General features: G+C 34.6%; 3 protein-coding genes across 5 annotated transcripts; 2 read left to right on the top strand and 1 right to left on the bottom strand.

Moving 5' to 3' along the window:
* Nucleotides 1–209: 209 nt before the first annotated feature.
* Nucleotides 210–4792, top strand: LOC130636349 (TM2 domain-containing protein almondex-like). The gene is made up of 5 exons (XM_057446037.1): nt 210–569; nt 3496–3588; nt 4160–4226; nt 4363–4438; nt 4619–4792. Exons 1-5 carry the CDS (start codon nt 267–269, stop codon nt 4785–4787), a joined length of 708 nt encoding a protein of 235 aa, XP_057302020.1. The 5' UTR covers nt 210–266; the 3' UTR covers nt 4788–4792.
* Nucleotides 4789–5708, top strand: LOC130636350 (thioredoxin domain-containing protein 15-like). Its single transcript, XM_057446038.1, has one exon. It carries the CDS (start codon nt 4789–4791, stop codon nt 5677–5679), a length of 891 nt encoding a protein of 296 aa, XP_057302021.1. The 3' UTR covers nt 5680–5708.
* A 3479-nt stretch (nt 5709–9187) lies between these two features.
* On the bottom strand, nt 9188–13883 carry LOC130636344 (uncharacterized). Of its 3 annotated transcripts, XM_057446030.1 has the most exons (3): nt 12703–13465; nt 12273–12557; nt 9188–11587 (listed from the first exon to the last, which is right to left on the bottom strand). In XM_057446030.1, the coding sequence occupies exons 2-3, from the start codon at nt 12381–12383 to the stop codon at nt 10130–10132; spliced, it is 1569 nt and encodes a 522-aa protein (XP_057302013.1). In that variant the 5' UTR covers nt 12384–12557; nt 12703–13465; the 3' UTR covers nt 9188–10129. The 3 variants fall into 3 exon arrangements, with proteins under 3 accessions (XP_057302013.1, XP_057302015.1, XP_057302014.1); XM_057446032.1 differs by lacking the exons at nt 12273–12557; nt 12703–13465 and adding an exon at nt 13492–13883; XM_057446031.1 differs by lacking the exon at nt 12273–12557.
* Between the last annotated feature and the right edge of the window lie 159 nt (nt 13884–14042).

Genomic DNA, 14042 nt, shown 5'->3' with positions numbered 1-14042 from the left:
CTTTTCTGTGAAATAAGGAATATGTTTTACGTTTTGTTGTTTATGGGTCAAAATGCTAAAACCAAAGCAAAAAGTTGTATGAGAAAAAACCGCTTTCTAAGTTTCCTAACTGTAAAACCTGCAGAATCCATATAAAAAATTTATTAAATTCCATAGGATAGGGCGCACCACCCCATTCTTCTATGTCTGTTTCATGAAGTCAGAACCAATTTAATACACTCTTGTTAGACAGGATTTAAGATGGCAGATTAACAGTGATGTGATGGATGTGGTCAAAAACCTTATGTCTTGTTGTTGTATGTATGATGATTCGTTTTACCGTTATTTTATACTTCTGTCAGCTAGTAAAGACCAGTAACATTATAACACCTGTCATAAAACTCCAGGATAATCCAACGTCTTTTGGAAACGACGGAGAAAGTACATTTTATTGCTTGAACAAGTACACTCATAGTCAAAATTGCAAGGATTTAACTGTGGCTTGCTTAAATTGTACGTATAACAATTCTTGTATTTATGGTAATACAACTGAAGGCAATTGCACTGTTCAAGAAGGAGTTGCATGCAAGGCAAGTTAATACAAGTTTTATAGTTTTAACTTTAAAAAAATCTTAGCTCTTTTTAGCGCAGGATCCTACCTGCACACTATAGCCGTATAGTGTATAGCCAGCTATATATACCCAGCGCTTAAAATAAATATTTGACCACTGCCGGTCATACTGACCGTCGGAGATCCAAAATGGCCGGTCAAATTTAATTTTTCGGTGGTCAAAAATATGTGATTCCTTGCGAAACGGTTTTAATCACGAAATTTGATATTTATTCCACTTATAAATTACAAATCCCATTGACCTACCTTCACGTTGGTTACTTCGTCAAGTGAATACGCAATGAACGATAATTAGTCAACTTTGCTTCCCTCGCGCTCATAAAAGCAAGCTGCCTGGGAACTAGGTTGCACATGTTAGTGTCGCATTCGACACTGCCGACGTAAAACACGAAGATACTGTAGTTGCGTTGGCAAAAAAAATTGCTGGCATAATTTTGTTGTGAAATTTGAATAAATGCCACAATCAAAAACGGTCGGTGTTGTTATGAAGAACGTAAGGTATAGAGAACATTAAAGTCGGCTCCTTTTCTTCATACTGACACTCTTATGTTCGGATGGTGCATTACACTGAGACTTGGACAAAAGACGGAAGACCATTTGGAACCATGCCACAAGTTAGTCCGACCTTCATCGTCACAGAGAATACTGCGAGAAGAGTGCGCACCCCTGCAAGTTAAATATAACCAGAACATGGGAGAGGTTAGGTGTCCTGTACCTTAATACAGCTTTTGGACAAATGTTCTCATAATGTAATACCAAAGAAAAAACGTTAAATGAAGTTTAAAAAATCTTTTTACAAGGGGAAAGAGAAATCAAATATGTTTAGTAATAATAATCGAAAAAAAAATGTATATTGTATTAAAAAGAAGTCCAGAAGTTCTGTCTCCCACACAACACAGCAGGCAATAAGTCAGCCCTGCCCTCGGTTTTGTGAGAGGAGATGTTCTGCGAAGCCTCTAACAATTGAGTCTCCTGTACAGTTTTGCTTCATGTTAACCTGTGCCTGTGACAAGCATTTTCGAAGCATGCCACCGGCGACTTCTGCGATGTACAACCTAATGAATTTATATAAAAAACATAAAAAGCCAGTAACATTCGAAAAGAACAACAGTTGTTGTTACGCAATGTAACATATTCAATTTCTAAAAATAAGTAATTTTTGAACGCGCATGTTTTTCATTCAAATTCCGAACTTTAAGTCATTTTTTTCTTTGATTTTTAGCATAGCAAATAATTTCTTTATACAAAAGATATTTCAGGTGCGCATTATTGAAGTGACTAAAGTGTTTTTGATGCGTGATTGAAAACGCTGCTGCTAAAAAATGTGTATGAATCAATGGTAAATAAATGTGAAGCGAGATATTTAGATTATTATCTATCATTAATAGTAGATAAATATTTTTTTTTTGCGAAGCAAGGAATCGATTGCCATTGACCAGTCATTATTTTAAGCACTGTATACCAGTTCATATAAGAAATCAGAAATAGGTTCTTAGGTTGGCACTGTACATCTGCAAACAACAAGCTTGATTTGGCTTTGTATATAAATATAATAGGGTGAATTAATATATATTTCTTGCAGAATAACTAGTTAACAATCATGGTGGTGGTTAAGCCATATGTGACCTAGTTAAGTTAAAACATACAATATTTAATGGCCTTTCATATACTCCTGAGAAAAAATTGCAAAAAATCTTTGTTCGGAATGGATAGTCTGTAGCTAACCTTGATTTCAAATTTGTCACTTGTCACTTTGCACACGTAAGAATTATGCTAAAATGAAATATATAACCTAATTATGTTTTGCATCACCTTTTTCCCTGACAATAGTAAAATATCCAATATTTGATGAAGATTTTCAACTCGTATCCTGTTTTCACGACATGTTTGAACAGTACCAAGTTTTTGGCCGCCATATTTATTTTCAGCGAAGCTCGAAATGAGCATTAAATACCCTAGGACTCCCTATCGAAGCCATGGCCCCTCCTGGAAATAATAGACAGGGTATCTCTCACTAAATAGAACATTTGCCATACCATTTCCTTACCAAGAAATTTATTTCCTTACAGTAGGTAACACCATAGTCATTCTTACAATTATGGTACTACATGGAAATATGACTGTTCATTTAAACCACCTTTTTTGAACAATCCGACAAATCAAAGCCCATTTTTGAAATCTATAATTTAAGGAAAATGACATGGGACATTATAGTCCATTAAAACTTAAAGAACTAGACAAATGGCCACCTGTATGGGTGCCTGGAACCACATGGTTTACATGTATGGCCCTTATTATGCTCTAAAAGGCCATATTACAGCAAAGTATTGCATGTTGGAAAACAAAACACCTCTTTGTTTATCCCACACTATTGTTTTCAAATCCATCATCATTTCTCAAAATATTGTGTGTAAGAATTAGATCTAAAGCGATTGTGAAAACAAAATAATAAACTTTTACCAGGTAATTAGAATATACGGATCCTGCAGGAGCAAACTCTAACTAAGGTAAATTTGAATAAAAGATTTTGGTTTTTTTTAGAGATAATAGATCAGAGAGAAACTAATAGTTATTGAATTCATTATTCACATAAGATATATTTTTGATATAATGTGTTTTAGGTGTTCTAAAAGTAGAGAAAGGATTATTGTTTTAATGCAGAGGTGAACAATATAATCTGTTGATTTAGTATTTAGTAGACGCAAATTAAGAATTCTGCTTGTCCTAATAGAAAGGATTATGAAATAGCATCATAGACAGAATTTCGAAGCACCAATACTAAACATATTTGAAAATGTTACATCAACTTCAGCGTTGATTTGGAAACGTATATGCTTTGTATACACATATGCACAAATAAAATTGTGACATTTTTTTACTTTCAGGGTGAACGACATTTTACTGTTACAATTCCTTGTGTTTACTGTTACCAATTACAAACTGAAAGTTATACTTGTGGACCTAGAGCATTTTGTCAGGTAACAATGGTGTCAAATTTTAATACCATAAACTCTTGTTTACACTAATTTCAAAAATTGTTGTCTGACAAATTTTTGACTAAAAATGTTTTTTTTTTATTTAGAGAAGTTAATAAAAAATAAAAATAAACAAACAAAAAACGAACAAACAAAACTGGATTATTCCAGAAATTACATAAAATTCTGTACAGGTTCTGTTGTCCTTTTTTTAGTTTTTAGTTTTTAGTTTTAGCCAAGTAACATTATCTTTTTTTCAACTTTGAAATAACCCTATAACCCTAATTGAAATTTTAAAATATAACATATAAAATATAACAAAATATAACAGAAGTTTTTTCGCAAAAACTTTCAGCGGGTTAATGTATCTAATACCTAAAACAATGGAATTATTATTTAAGAAAAGTCTTTCATTTGAATCCTTTTCGGGCCATTTTTTCTTAACTTCAATTTTTCATCTTCATTTTTACATTAAGCCTGGCTTTGTCAACAGGATCCTTGGAGGAAAAAAAAAGCAGATTGTTAACTCAAAAGTAGGTTTTTTTGTAAAAAATGTTAATGATTTTCCATTTAGGCTACTGCAAGTGATCAGAAAAGAGTTGTCACTAATTGTACTGTACATGCGAGACAACATTGTTTAGGTAAGAAATTACGACAATCCTATGAACACTATGTGTGGAGAGGGGTAGGAGAAAGTATGATCGGCAAAATGTGACTCCAAAGTTGCACGGATGCTGACGTATAAAGTTGATTGTATTTTTAGTTTTGCTTATTTAGGCCGAAGAAGATTTTTAAAGTCATTTAAGTGCAACTGGACCTCTGGATACCGTTGGTCAACAACTTTACTATTGAGGTAAAAGTGTAATGGATAATCTGTTCTGTAGATTGAATTGGCCTTTTACTAATTTTCGCGCGTATAAATTTTTGTGTAAGTTTAAACTCCTTTGTAAATATCAAGGTAAAAAAAGTAAAATGTGAGCTTTAGACGAACTATAAATGCGTTTATGTAATCTGTGCACTTCATTTATTTCAGCATAACTTTGGGCGGTTTTGGCGTGGATCGGTTTTACTTGGGTCACTGGCAAGAAGGACTGGGAAAATTTTTCAGCTTTGGTGGTTTAGGTGTATGGACTTTAGTAGATATTGTTTTGGTTGCTGTTGGATACATTACACCTGCAGATGGTTCACTTTATATTTTCTAAAATGATCGGAAATTTGTTTTTGTTGATATGTTTATTTGCTGTCATTAAATCGGAGAACCCAAGCAAATCGGAAGAATTATCGGATGAAAATAATTTCTTCCCAGGGGAGGTGTTAGAGCAGACAGAAGAAAGTGATATTTACGTTAATACGGCGCTTAATAAGCATGGTGATAAGACTGATGTCATCCACATTTCAAATGAAATGGAGACACATTTAAATACGACTATATCACCTAATGATAATGAAACTGATTCGAATGCCACGGCAAGTAATGCAACGCAACCAACAACGCATCACTGGCCGTGTCAATCGTTCAATATGGCAAAAGATAGTGAATCCTCATCGACAGTCTTATTTTCAAACGAAACGGAGTTGGTTAGGTTGTTCCAACATATGAACTCTTCAGAGGGGTGTGCAGTGCTGCTTTTTTATAGTCCGTATTGTAAATTTAGCATGCAAATGGCGCCTCTATATAACGCCATTGGGCGGTCGTACAAAGATATTGTGGTGGCAGCCATCGACGTGCAGCAAGTCATGAACAGAGCAGCTAGGTATGGAGTGTTTGCCATACCCACTATGTTTTTCTTTTACGCGGGAAAACCTGTGGGACGATTTAATCGATCGAAAAGGACGAGTAGAAATTTACAGCATTTTATACACAACTTCTCAGGCTTTTATCCAGCTATACCTATAAACATAACATCCGCGGATGAGATCGGACCGCTATCTACGGAGGTGATACATACAGTAGACTATAACATGATCTTCTCCGTAGGGTTTTTAATATTGTATACGCTTCATCGTTTGTTAGGTGAAGCTGTGTGGAGATTACTCTCTCGACTGATACTATACGTTAAATCTTTATTTACTTTTCATGAAAAGACGGATTGAAATTTTTTAAATATATGCTGTTTGCTTTATATTTGCGTGTTTTTTTTTTCATCGTGGAGTACTTAGGAGTTACAACAATTGAGTAGCCGGTCCCGAATGTTTCTTGTGTGTTTCTTTTAAACTATAGGTGTCCCCAAAAGATTATTAATTCTGTTAAATCTTTCTTTTTACAACTTGTCGTCAGAATTTTTAATTTACAAAATGACTCATGGAATAGTTGAAAATTAACGAAAATTCTTTTCGGAAAAAAAAAGTCGGGAAAAAATTTAGGCGCCAAAATTAGTACCTCAACTCAAGTTGATCAATTTTCGCGAAGATAAATTTTCGCAAATTTCGCGAATTTTACCTATATTAGCGAAAGATCGTCTGCGCAAAATTTTTAAAATCGTATTAATTTTTGTTTACCTTTTTTTATTACATTTTTCTGCTTTTTCAGACATTCTGCAAACATATTTGCACTTGGCTATTTCCACTAATTGCTTTACGTTTCTGTCTTAATCTAAAAGAGTTCTGGGACGAGAATGCTAACACAGCGCTTCAAGTGCAATGTATTTTCTTTAAAAGTAAATTTTCCGCAACTTAAGATGAAAAAATGTAGGCTGCAACCTGTTTATACCACACCGTAGGAAAAACAGCTGCCCTAAATTTTTTATTTTGCGAAATCAGTATACTGTCGAAACCGAGAAAGCCAGCTAATCTGATTGACAGTTTATCAATTACATTATATGGATACAGGGAACTTTTATTTCATTTTTAGTTATATTTAGACGACTCGTCCCCAGGACTATTTCCTTTTCAACGGCGCTGCGCTTTCGAATAGTTCGACAGTGAAAGGCGCTGGAGTCAAGCTTGATTACCCAGTATGACATTCAAAAGCTCACCTTTCGTTGATTAACAGCCGTTTTGTAGCCCCCATATCTCTCGTCTGTGTGTATTGATGATAGGCAAACTCCCCCACCTCAGCTTGAATAGCGTTAAAAGATAAAATGTTTCAAAAAGAAGTTATGAACAGGTCGGATTTTTTCGGCATATCGGAAAAGTGGGACGCGGGACCCTGTTGAGTCGGGACTCAGGACCTGGGACGCGGGACTCGGGATGCGGGACCCAGGAAAATGCATATTTTAAGAGTTTTGCGGGACTGTGTTCGGATGTGTAAAATCAGGACCGTTTGGATGGAAAATATGATAAATCGATGGTAGTCATTCCCAATGTGTGTTATATACACGTTTGAACAAAGAATGAACAGAAATTCTAAAAAAAGATGTAAAATAAAAATGAAAATCATGACATGTTTATTTTTTCTTTAATTTAAATGTTCGCTATTAATAACTCGAAAACAATCTCTGTAATCTGCTACAACCCAACTAACTTGGAAACTTAACACACCTGGATTCATAGTTCAAAAAAGTCATTTGATTATTTCAACACCTTGAATAATAGACACGTGTATGTGAAATTTACCCTGGGGAGACATATAGCTGGTGCAGCAAAATGTCGGCTCGTGACATAACGTGCTAATAGCATATTCATCTCTTTCATCTTTTTTTTAATAAAATATCTTACTTCTTAAGCATTTTAAAGATCTACTATGTGTATATCATCTTGTAAATGTTAGATGTTTTTAAATCACCTTTTCACAGCACCCACACTCACAGTAGGAACACTTTTTTATAGAACAAAATTTATAAAAAATGCTCACTTTATGATAATTTTTATTATAGCGTGGGTCAGTACTTTGTATCATCTAAATTTTGCCGCATTACGTCCCACGTCTCGATATCAGGATCCCGTGTCCGAAACCCGCGTCTCGAGTCCCGCGTCATGACTCAACAGGGCCCCGCTTCCCGCGTCCCACTTTTCCGATATGCCGATTTTTTCAGCTTAAAAATTAAAAAGTTAAGCTGAATAATTGACTTATTTTCGCGAAGTAGGTCTTTTTCAGCTATTTTTTTCTCGTGCGATTTATCTCCAAGAGCTCTGAAGACGAGAGTGCTTTGTTAGTGTTACACTGGATTTACAGCATTCTACCTGGACGTGCAGTACGGTTTACCCGCACTCAACCGCGGGGGATAAAGAAGTGTCACCTAGTTACCTCTACATCAATAATGAGCGTATTTTGTACGGTGAAAATGATTGCGTCGCAGCTACATGTCGCCGATGTGAACAAGGATGCCTAAAATAGTATTGCAGGAAATATGTACGACGCGCGATTTCCCGTGGAATTATCTACGGGTTAACAACTAGTCCTATCATGGTGGTCACTCCATACTCAGAAAGTAAATTCCAGGAGTTTCTCCTTTTAGGAGTAAACTAGACAAAAACTTACTAAAAATACCGTTACCGGGACGAGTGTGAAAGCTAAAAAGAGCCCTGGAAACGAAATTGAATATGACCAGCACTTAGTGGAAAATGTTTCTAAGAAAATTAGACCCCAACGGTAACGAAAATAGGGACCATATTTTTCCGACGTATGAGGAACCACAATAGTTTTTCTAATGTCTTTTGGTCTTGATTCATTCTGGTAAGTTAGCGAAAAAGCAGGGTCCCTTTAGTAAGACGCAATATTAAATGTTTAGTGTACTTATTTAGTAAAGTGGTGGCCATTTTAAAGTTAAAAAACTTTTTTGCTTTTTTTAACTAAATATCTTTTAATTTAGGAGTATATTCTATGTTTTCACTGTTATGTATAAACATCACGTTTTCTAGCCCTGTTAAACGCACAAATTTAAAGATCTTGGCCACAGTCCACACTTTTGTGAAATTTATCAACATCATTTTTCCTTTCTGAAAGCACCTTAAAATTGTTAAAAATTAAAAGTCCCCATAATGAGGGAAAAGTTGGTGTCTGCACTTACGTTCAACCCTTTGATTTCGTATACTTTAGAAAACCTGATTAGCAGCCATGTGGTAAAGCGTAATCGCCGATTAACCGCCTAAAATTTAGCGTCTAACAGGCGTTTGTTTAAATGGCGCATAATGAGCGCCAAACACATACTTTTCATGTTCACACTAGGCGCTTAAAAATCATACTCAGCAAGATTTCTAGTGGGAACCGAAGTTAAAAGAAGCAAGTCTTGTTAACTAAGTTTTTATTCAAGGATACCAAATTCAGTTTTTGTTGAAGCTTAGACGCAAACAAATGTCAGAGCAAATCCATCAAATTTAAATCCATTTTTTAGCAAACTCCGAATTACAATCAACCAATCAGCACAAAGTCGGCATGGTCACATATTACCCTCTTAAATACTACAAGAATTAATTATATTTGTTTGGGTGAGTGGGGCCATTCGCGCTCAAAACAAAAAAAAAATCCCAATATTGACCAAGTGAGCAAAGAACAATAGAATTAACCAATCAAAAAGCGCGGTCATTATTCTGAGTGCAGAAAAATCGTTTGAGATCCAGCGTAATTTTTCCCACCTTAACAATTCTAATTCCCTGGCGGTAAGAAAAATTATGCTGGGTCTCCCTGGCTAACAGTAAGCATGAAAATAAAAGATGTTCCAAATAATTTACAACAGACAAATATTTCGACAATAACTCTATAGATAACAAGAATATAATATCTATAGGACAAAATTATGGAAATGTAAAATTTAATAAAAATTAACACTAAAAATATAATAATAAAATTTAAAATAATTTTTTTAAAAAAAATGCATAGAAATTCTTAAATATCAGAAATGCTAGCCCAATGCGTACAACTGTACTACAGTGGCAGGTCAAGCCCTGTTCACACTAACTACTTTACAAGCATCAATATGATTCATGGTTAACGTGTTATTTCATGCACATTGTCTCGTATTATGTCGCTATGGGCGACATCGCAATTCTCGTAAATTTCGAAACATAATGGGATAGGATGAGATTTATTTTTTATTCGTGAAAATTATACCGAGCTAGAATCTAACATTATTTGTTTAAATATACTATAAACGCTAAGAAAATATATGTAGAAAATATTTATTGGTGGATAACTTCCCCCAATTTGGTAAGTGTGCAAAATTTAGTACAGAAATTAGGCGCAAAAAGTACACACTTCGTCTCCTCCATTAACACTGATTGCATAGTGTGGACAAGGTTTAAAATGATTTATTAGACTAGTATACGCTAAATCTATTCACAGCGTACATATAGAATGTTATTATAGCGTGACTTTCTTCGTTAAATGCATGATGGATTTCAAGGCTATCCCTTTTCTGATTAGAAAACTCAACTTAGAAAGTAACTAGATTTAGTACTGTGATTTCGAAGGATACCACGAGAATGGCCTGTAATGAAACATCCTTAATCAGATTAAAATCACAGATATTCATAAGAAAATTTGCCTAATCAAACAAAATTGAAAGAGAACTAATATTGTTCCGTAGCTGTAAAAAATATTCTTAAGGAATAGAGTACCTTTACCACCTCTATTCATTATTGTAGAATGTCTGCTGCAAAGTTTGGTCTACGACGCGACTAAGTCCTCAACACATGCGAGAAAGTTTCGAGACAACACCTCAGCAAAGTCATCAGTCAACCATCCTGCAGCAAAACCAATGCAGAAAAACATTTGCTTATTCAGCGTAGACGTTGTAACAAATACGCCATAAGCATTGAGAGCTACAGAAAAATATTGCTCAGTTAACTGGATCTTACAGTCAGGATTTTGTCGGATGAACGCATTACAATTGCCAATATTGCTTAAATGGATTGCGTTACTTAAAAACATCATTTGAACGTCCATTAGTCTTCCCTTTTTAAGCAAATATGTAAGCATAGAAACGATATCAGCTTGCTTATTGATATCATTTTTATCTTTTAACTGCTTCGTAACTTTTTGAGCATACTGGAAGAATTCAGCTTTGTTCCGAGGATCTATCAGTTGCGCTTTGACTGCGCCCGAACTGATGTATTGACCAAGAGGCATGGGCGATGTCGATAGATTTTCGTTAAATTTTCGCATATTGATTGGAAAAATAACTTTTTTACAAGTGGCACGAAATAATGGGTAATCTTTTTCCAGCATTTTGAAAGCATATGTCAAAAGAATCGTCAAAACACTATGTACAGAGACTGAGTGTGTTTTGCACAGTTCTTGCAGTTTAATGGAGGCTTGCGGATCAATTTTAAATGGAAAATAGTATGGCGACTTGAAATCTTGTTTCTCCTGTACGACTTTCATATCAGGACTTTTGTTCAGGCGATCAGTGACATCACCAAACCACAACACTGCATCCAACATGCATCTGAGATACCACGGTGTGGTGTATTTATCAAATTTTTTAGCTTCGTGATTATTGAATATTTCTTCTTGCGATTTCGGAAATTTTATTGGTCTTTCACTTGGTGATGGTTGGTCAGTAATGTACTGGTTTAAAATAGGTATAAATTGGTTAGCAAAAAGGTCTGTGGCAGACATAGCATCAATGATACAATGAGAACAGATAAATATTAACATATACACGAACTGGTCAAACTCATTGCTTGGACATGTGACCCATACGGCACGCCACAACGGTCCGTGAACGAAATCTAAGTGTGTCGTAAACTCTTCACTAACAACAGCAGGCCATTCAGATGTTGCCTTTAAAGTTAAACATCTAAAATTTATCCAATCAGAATCGCTGTTTAAATCATTCTCTATCTTACAAAAGTACGGGTTACCTTCCTCGTCTACGTCAATTCTTGCATGTAAAAAGAAATGGAGTTTTGACAGATCATGTAAACTTTTCTTAACATGGTCGTCTTGCACAGCAACAGACGAGTTGAATGTGTTCACGTGGAAGTAAGTCCCCACCTGTGGTTGCATGCGATTGCATTGATACTGCAACACCTCTGATGGTGCTAAGTATCTGCGTTCTTCAAAACATTCCACGCTACTTCTATCTTTCTTTTCTGCCATGTGTTGTTTGTTTATTTGTGCCTATCATATATATAAAAAGTTATATCAATAAAATCTCGCACGTTGTAAAGTTAAACATACTTTTAAAACTTATCAAGAGAACAGTCATAGACCAGAAGCAATAGAAATAATGTTAAGGAAAATGTCAAACGAAGAAGAATTGTAAAGTACTTTAAGTGCAAAAACTTTCGCATGAGGGAATTGGTGAAATTTTTGCATTTCTCCCGAACATACTTTTGCGATTGAGCCACATTAAAAGATTGTGAAAACAGAAACTTCACGAAGGTCAACTTTCGCGATACACCAAATGTTAACCTTAAACATTTCAAGGATTAAACTAATTTTGGGATACAATTTTCAATTGTATGCTAAAATTGAAAATTGACTGCAACACTTCTGATGGCGCTAAGTATCTGCGTTCTTCAAAACATTCCTCGCTACTTCTATCTTTCTTTTCTGCCATGTGTTGTTTGTTTATTTGTGCCCATCGTCATAGCAATAAAATCTCGTATAAAGTGAACATACTTTAACAAACTTAGAAGGGGAAGTCAAAGAAAAGAAGAAAAACAGTAAAGCAAAAGGCAAACGAAAAAAAATAATGACGAAGCAAATAACTAGAATCTAACTCCATTCGCTTTAAACTCATTGTAATGTCCAACAAACTCAACAGTGTCCTTCAAACAAAGAACCAACATACGCACACAACCTTATCATGGCGGTTAGACCAATGGGGTAAGTATGCTTCATATTGCTTCTTCACTTGATTACTTGTAGTTTCATCAAACAAAAAACAATATGGTAAATCTGTTAACATCATATATTAACATTTTCTGCTATTCCAAATTTTTTTACTATACTGCGCTTTGGTGTCTGCCATACTGTAAGATTTACCAATACTTAGTGACAGATTCGATCTGTCTTTTGGATAGAAAAAACACACGGTCACCAAAATGATCAGTAGTCTTTTTGTTTTAATCAGTTAGGACTGACCCTAAAAAGCAATGCATACATTCATAATTAAAAACATTAAGAAATACTGATGATACTACGTTTTGTTGGGTAGTACTTTCTGAAATGTGTAATTAAAACAGTACTACCAGTCCATTCATTAATACCAGAAAAGAGAATTAACTTACCTGTTTGTTGTTGTTTCTAAGTTCTTTATTCACAGAATTAGTGTCATTGGTTAAGTTCATGGGCTTTCTTTTCAATATCCAGATCCTTAACTAAGGCAATAGAAAAATCTTTAACTTCTACACTGTTGCATGAATCTTGACTCTCTTTTAATATGATTTGCACGTCTCTGCGAAAACGCATCAAGTACAGATCTATACAATCTTAATGGCACATGACATCAGCTGGAAAGACGTCTCCAGGTGTATCCAAAAAACGAACATCTTGTGAATACATCGTCCTTATTGAATCGTATGGAAGAAAGAAATAATTTCACTCGACTTGTTTCGCAAATTCTAAATCTATTGAAGTTCCCTTTTATGCTTAGCACAGGCACAAATGATACATTTATCACTAAAAACCGAAACACTCGAAGTCCTCCTTCTTTTTGATTTCGATTTTGCAATAACTTCACCATCTAATACTTCGAAACGGAAATACTTCATCAAATTGTTTTGTAAAAAAAGCTACTTCAGACACAGATGTAAATGTACTATTAGCTTTTTAACACTTTATTTTTACCCCATGTCAATAGCTATAGGTTTTTCTGATTCAGCATAAAAATTGCTAAAAAATAAAGTAAGTCATAAGATACTTTTTGGAAAAAATTTTTTGACCTTCGACCTATAATGGCGGAAATGAACCAAAAAAGGGCAGTTCTTGAAACTATTGTTTAGTCAAATCCAAATTCAAAACCTCTCTACAATGAAATTTATAAAAAACTGCTCTCAGCTCCTGTAGTTAATTACAACCTTAAAAAAGTTGTTCTACTCTCTTCCCAAATTTAACAATTGCTACACAAAACTCCGGGAAATGTCATAAGAATAATAAACGCTGAGTAATAAAGACCAAACCAAAATAAAAATATCTGCGTAAGCAAAATGTTGGAGAACACGTGTACAAAAATTATGAGTTTTTATGCCAACAAATCATTTTTTATGCCAACAAATCATTTTTATGCTAATTTTATGATTTATGAGAAAATGATTGTTTTTGATTTAATGCCAGCTGGGACCCCTGCTATTTCCACGCTATAGAGATATAAATACACCCAGCATTCAGAGGTTGAAGTCATTTTTGATGCAATGTTTACATACAGTACATCTCACAATTCGTAATCATTAAAACTCTGTACACCCTTATTAAAGGGTTAGGGTTAAGTAAGGCAAAAATTAATTGTCTCGTTTATCTCAGTTTTTTTTATAAGAGGTTTACACTGGTGCTTGCTATTTGTTAGACGAACATATTCTTTATGTCAGAGCAAATGAAAAAATAGTCAAAAATAGTCAAGTTGTATGTTACG

Source organism: Hydractinia symbiolongicarpus, chromosome 3, assembly GCF_029227915.1.
Source record: "Hydractinia symbiolongicarpus strain clone_291-10 chromosome 3, HSymV2.1, whole genome shotgun sequence".
Lineage (NCBI taxonomy): Eukaryota > Metazoa > Cnidaria > Hydrozoa > Anthoathecata > Hydractiniidae > Hydractinia > Hydractinia symbiolongicarpus.
The sequence above is the reverse complement of the archived record's forward strand: the minus strand, read 5'-3'. Positions and strand labels throughout refer to the sequence as shown.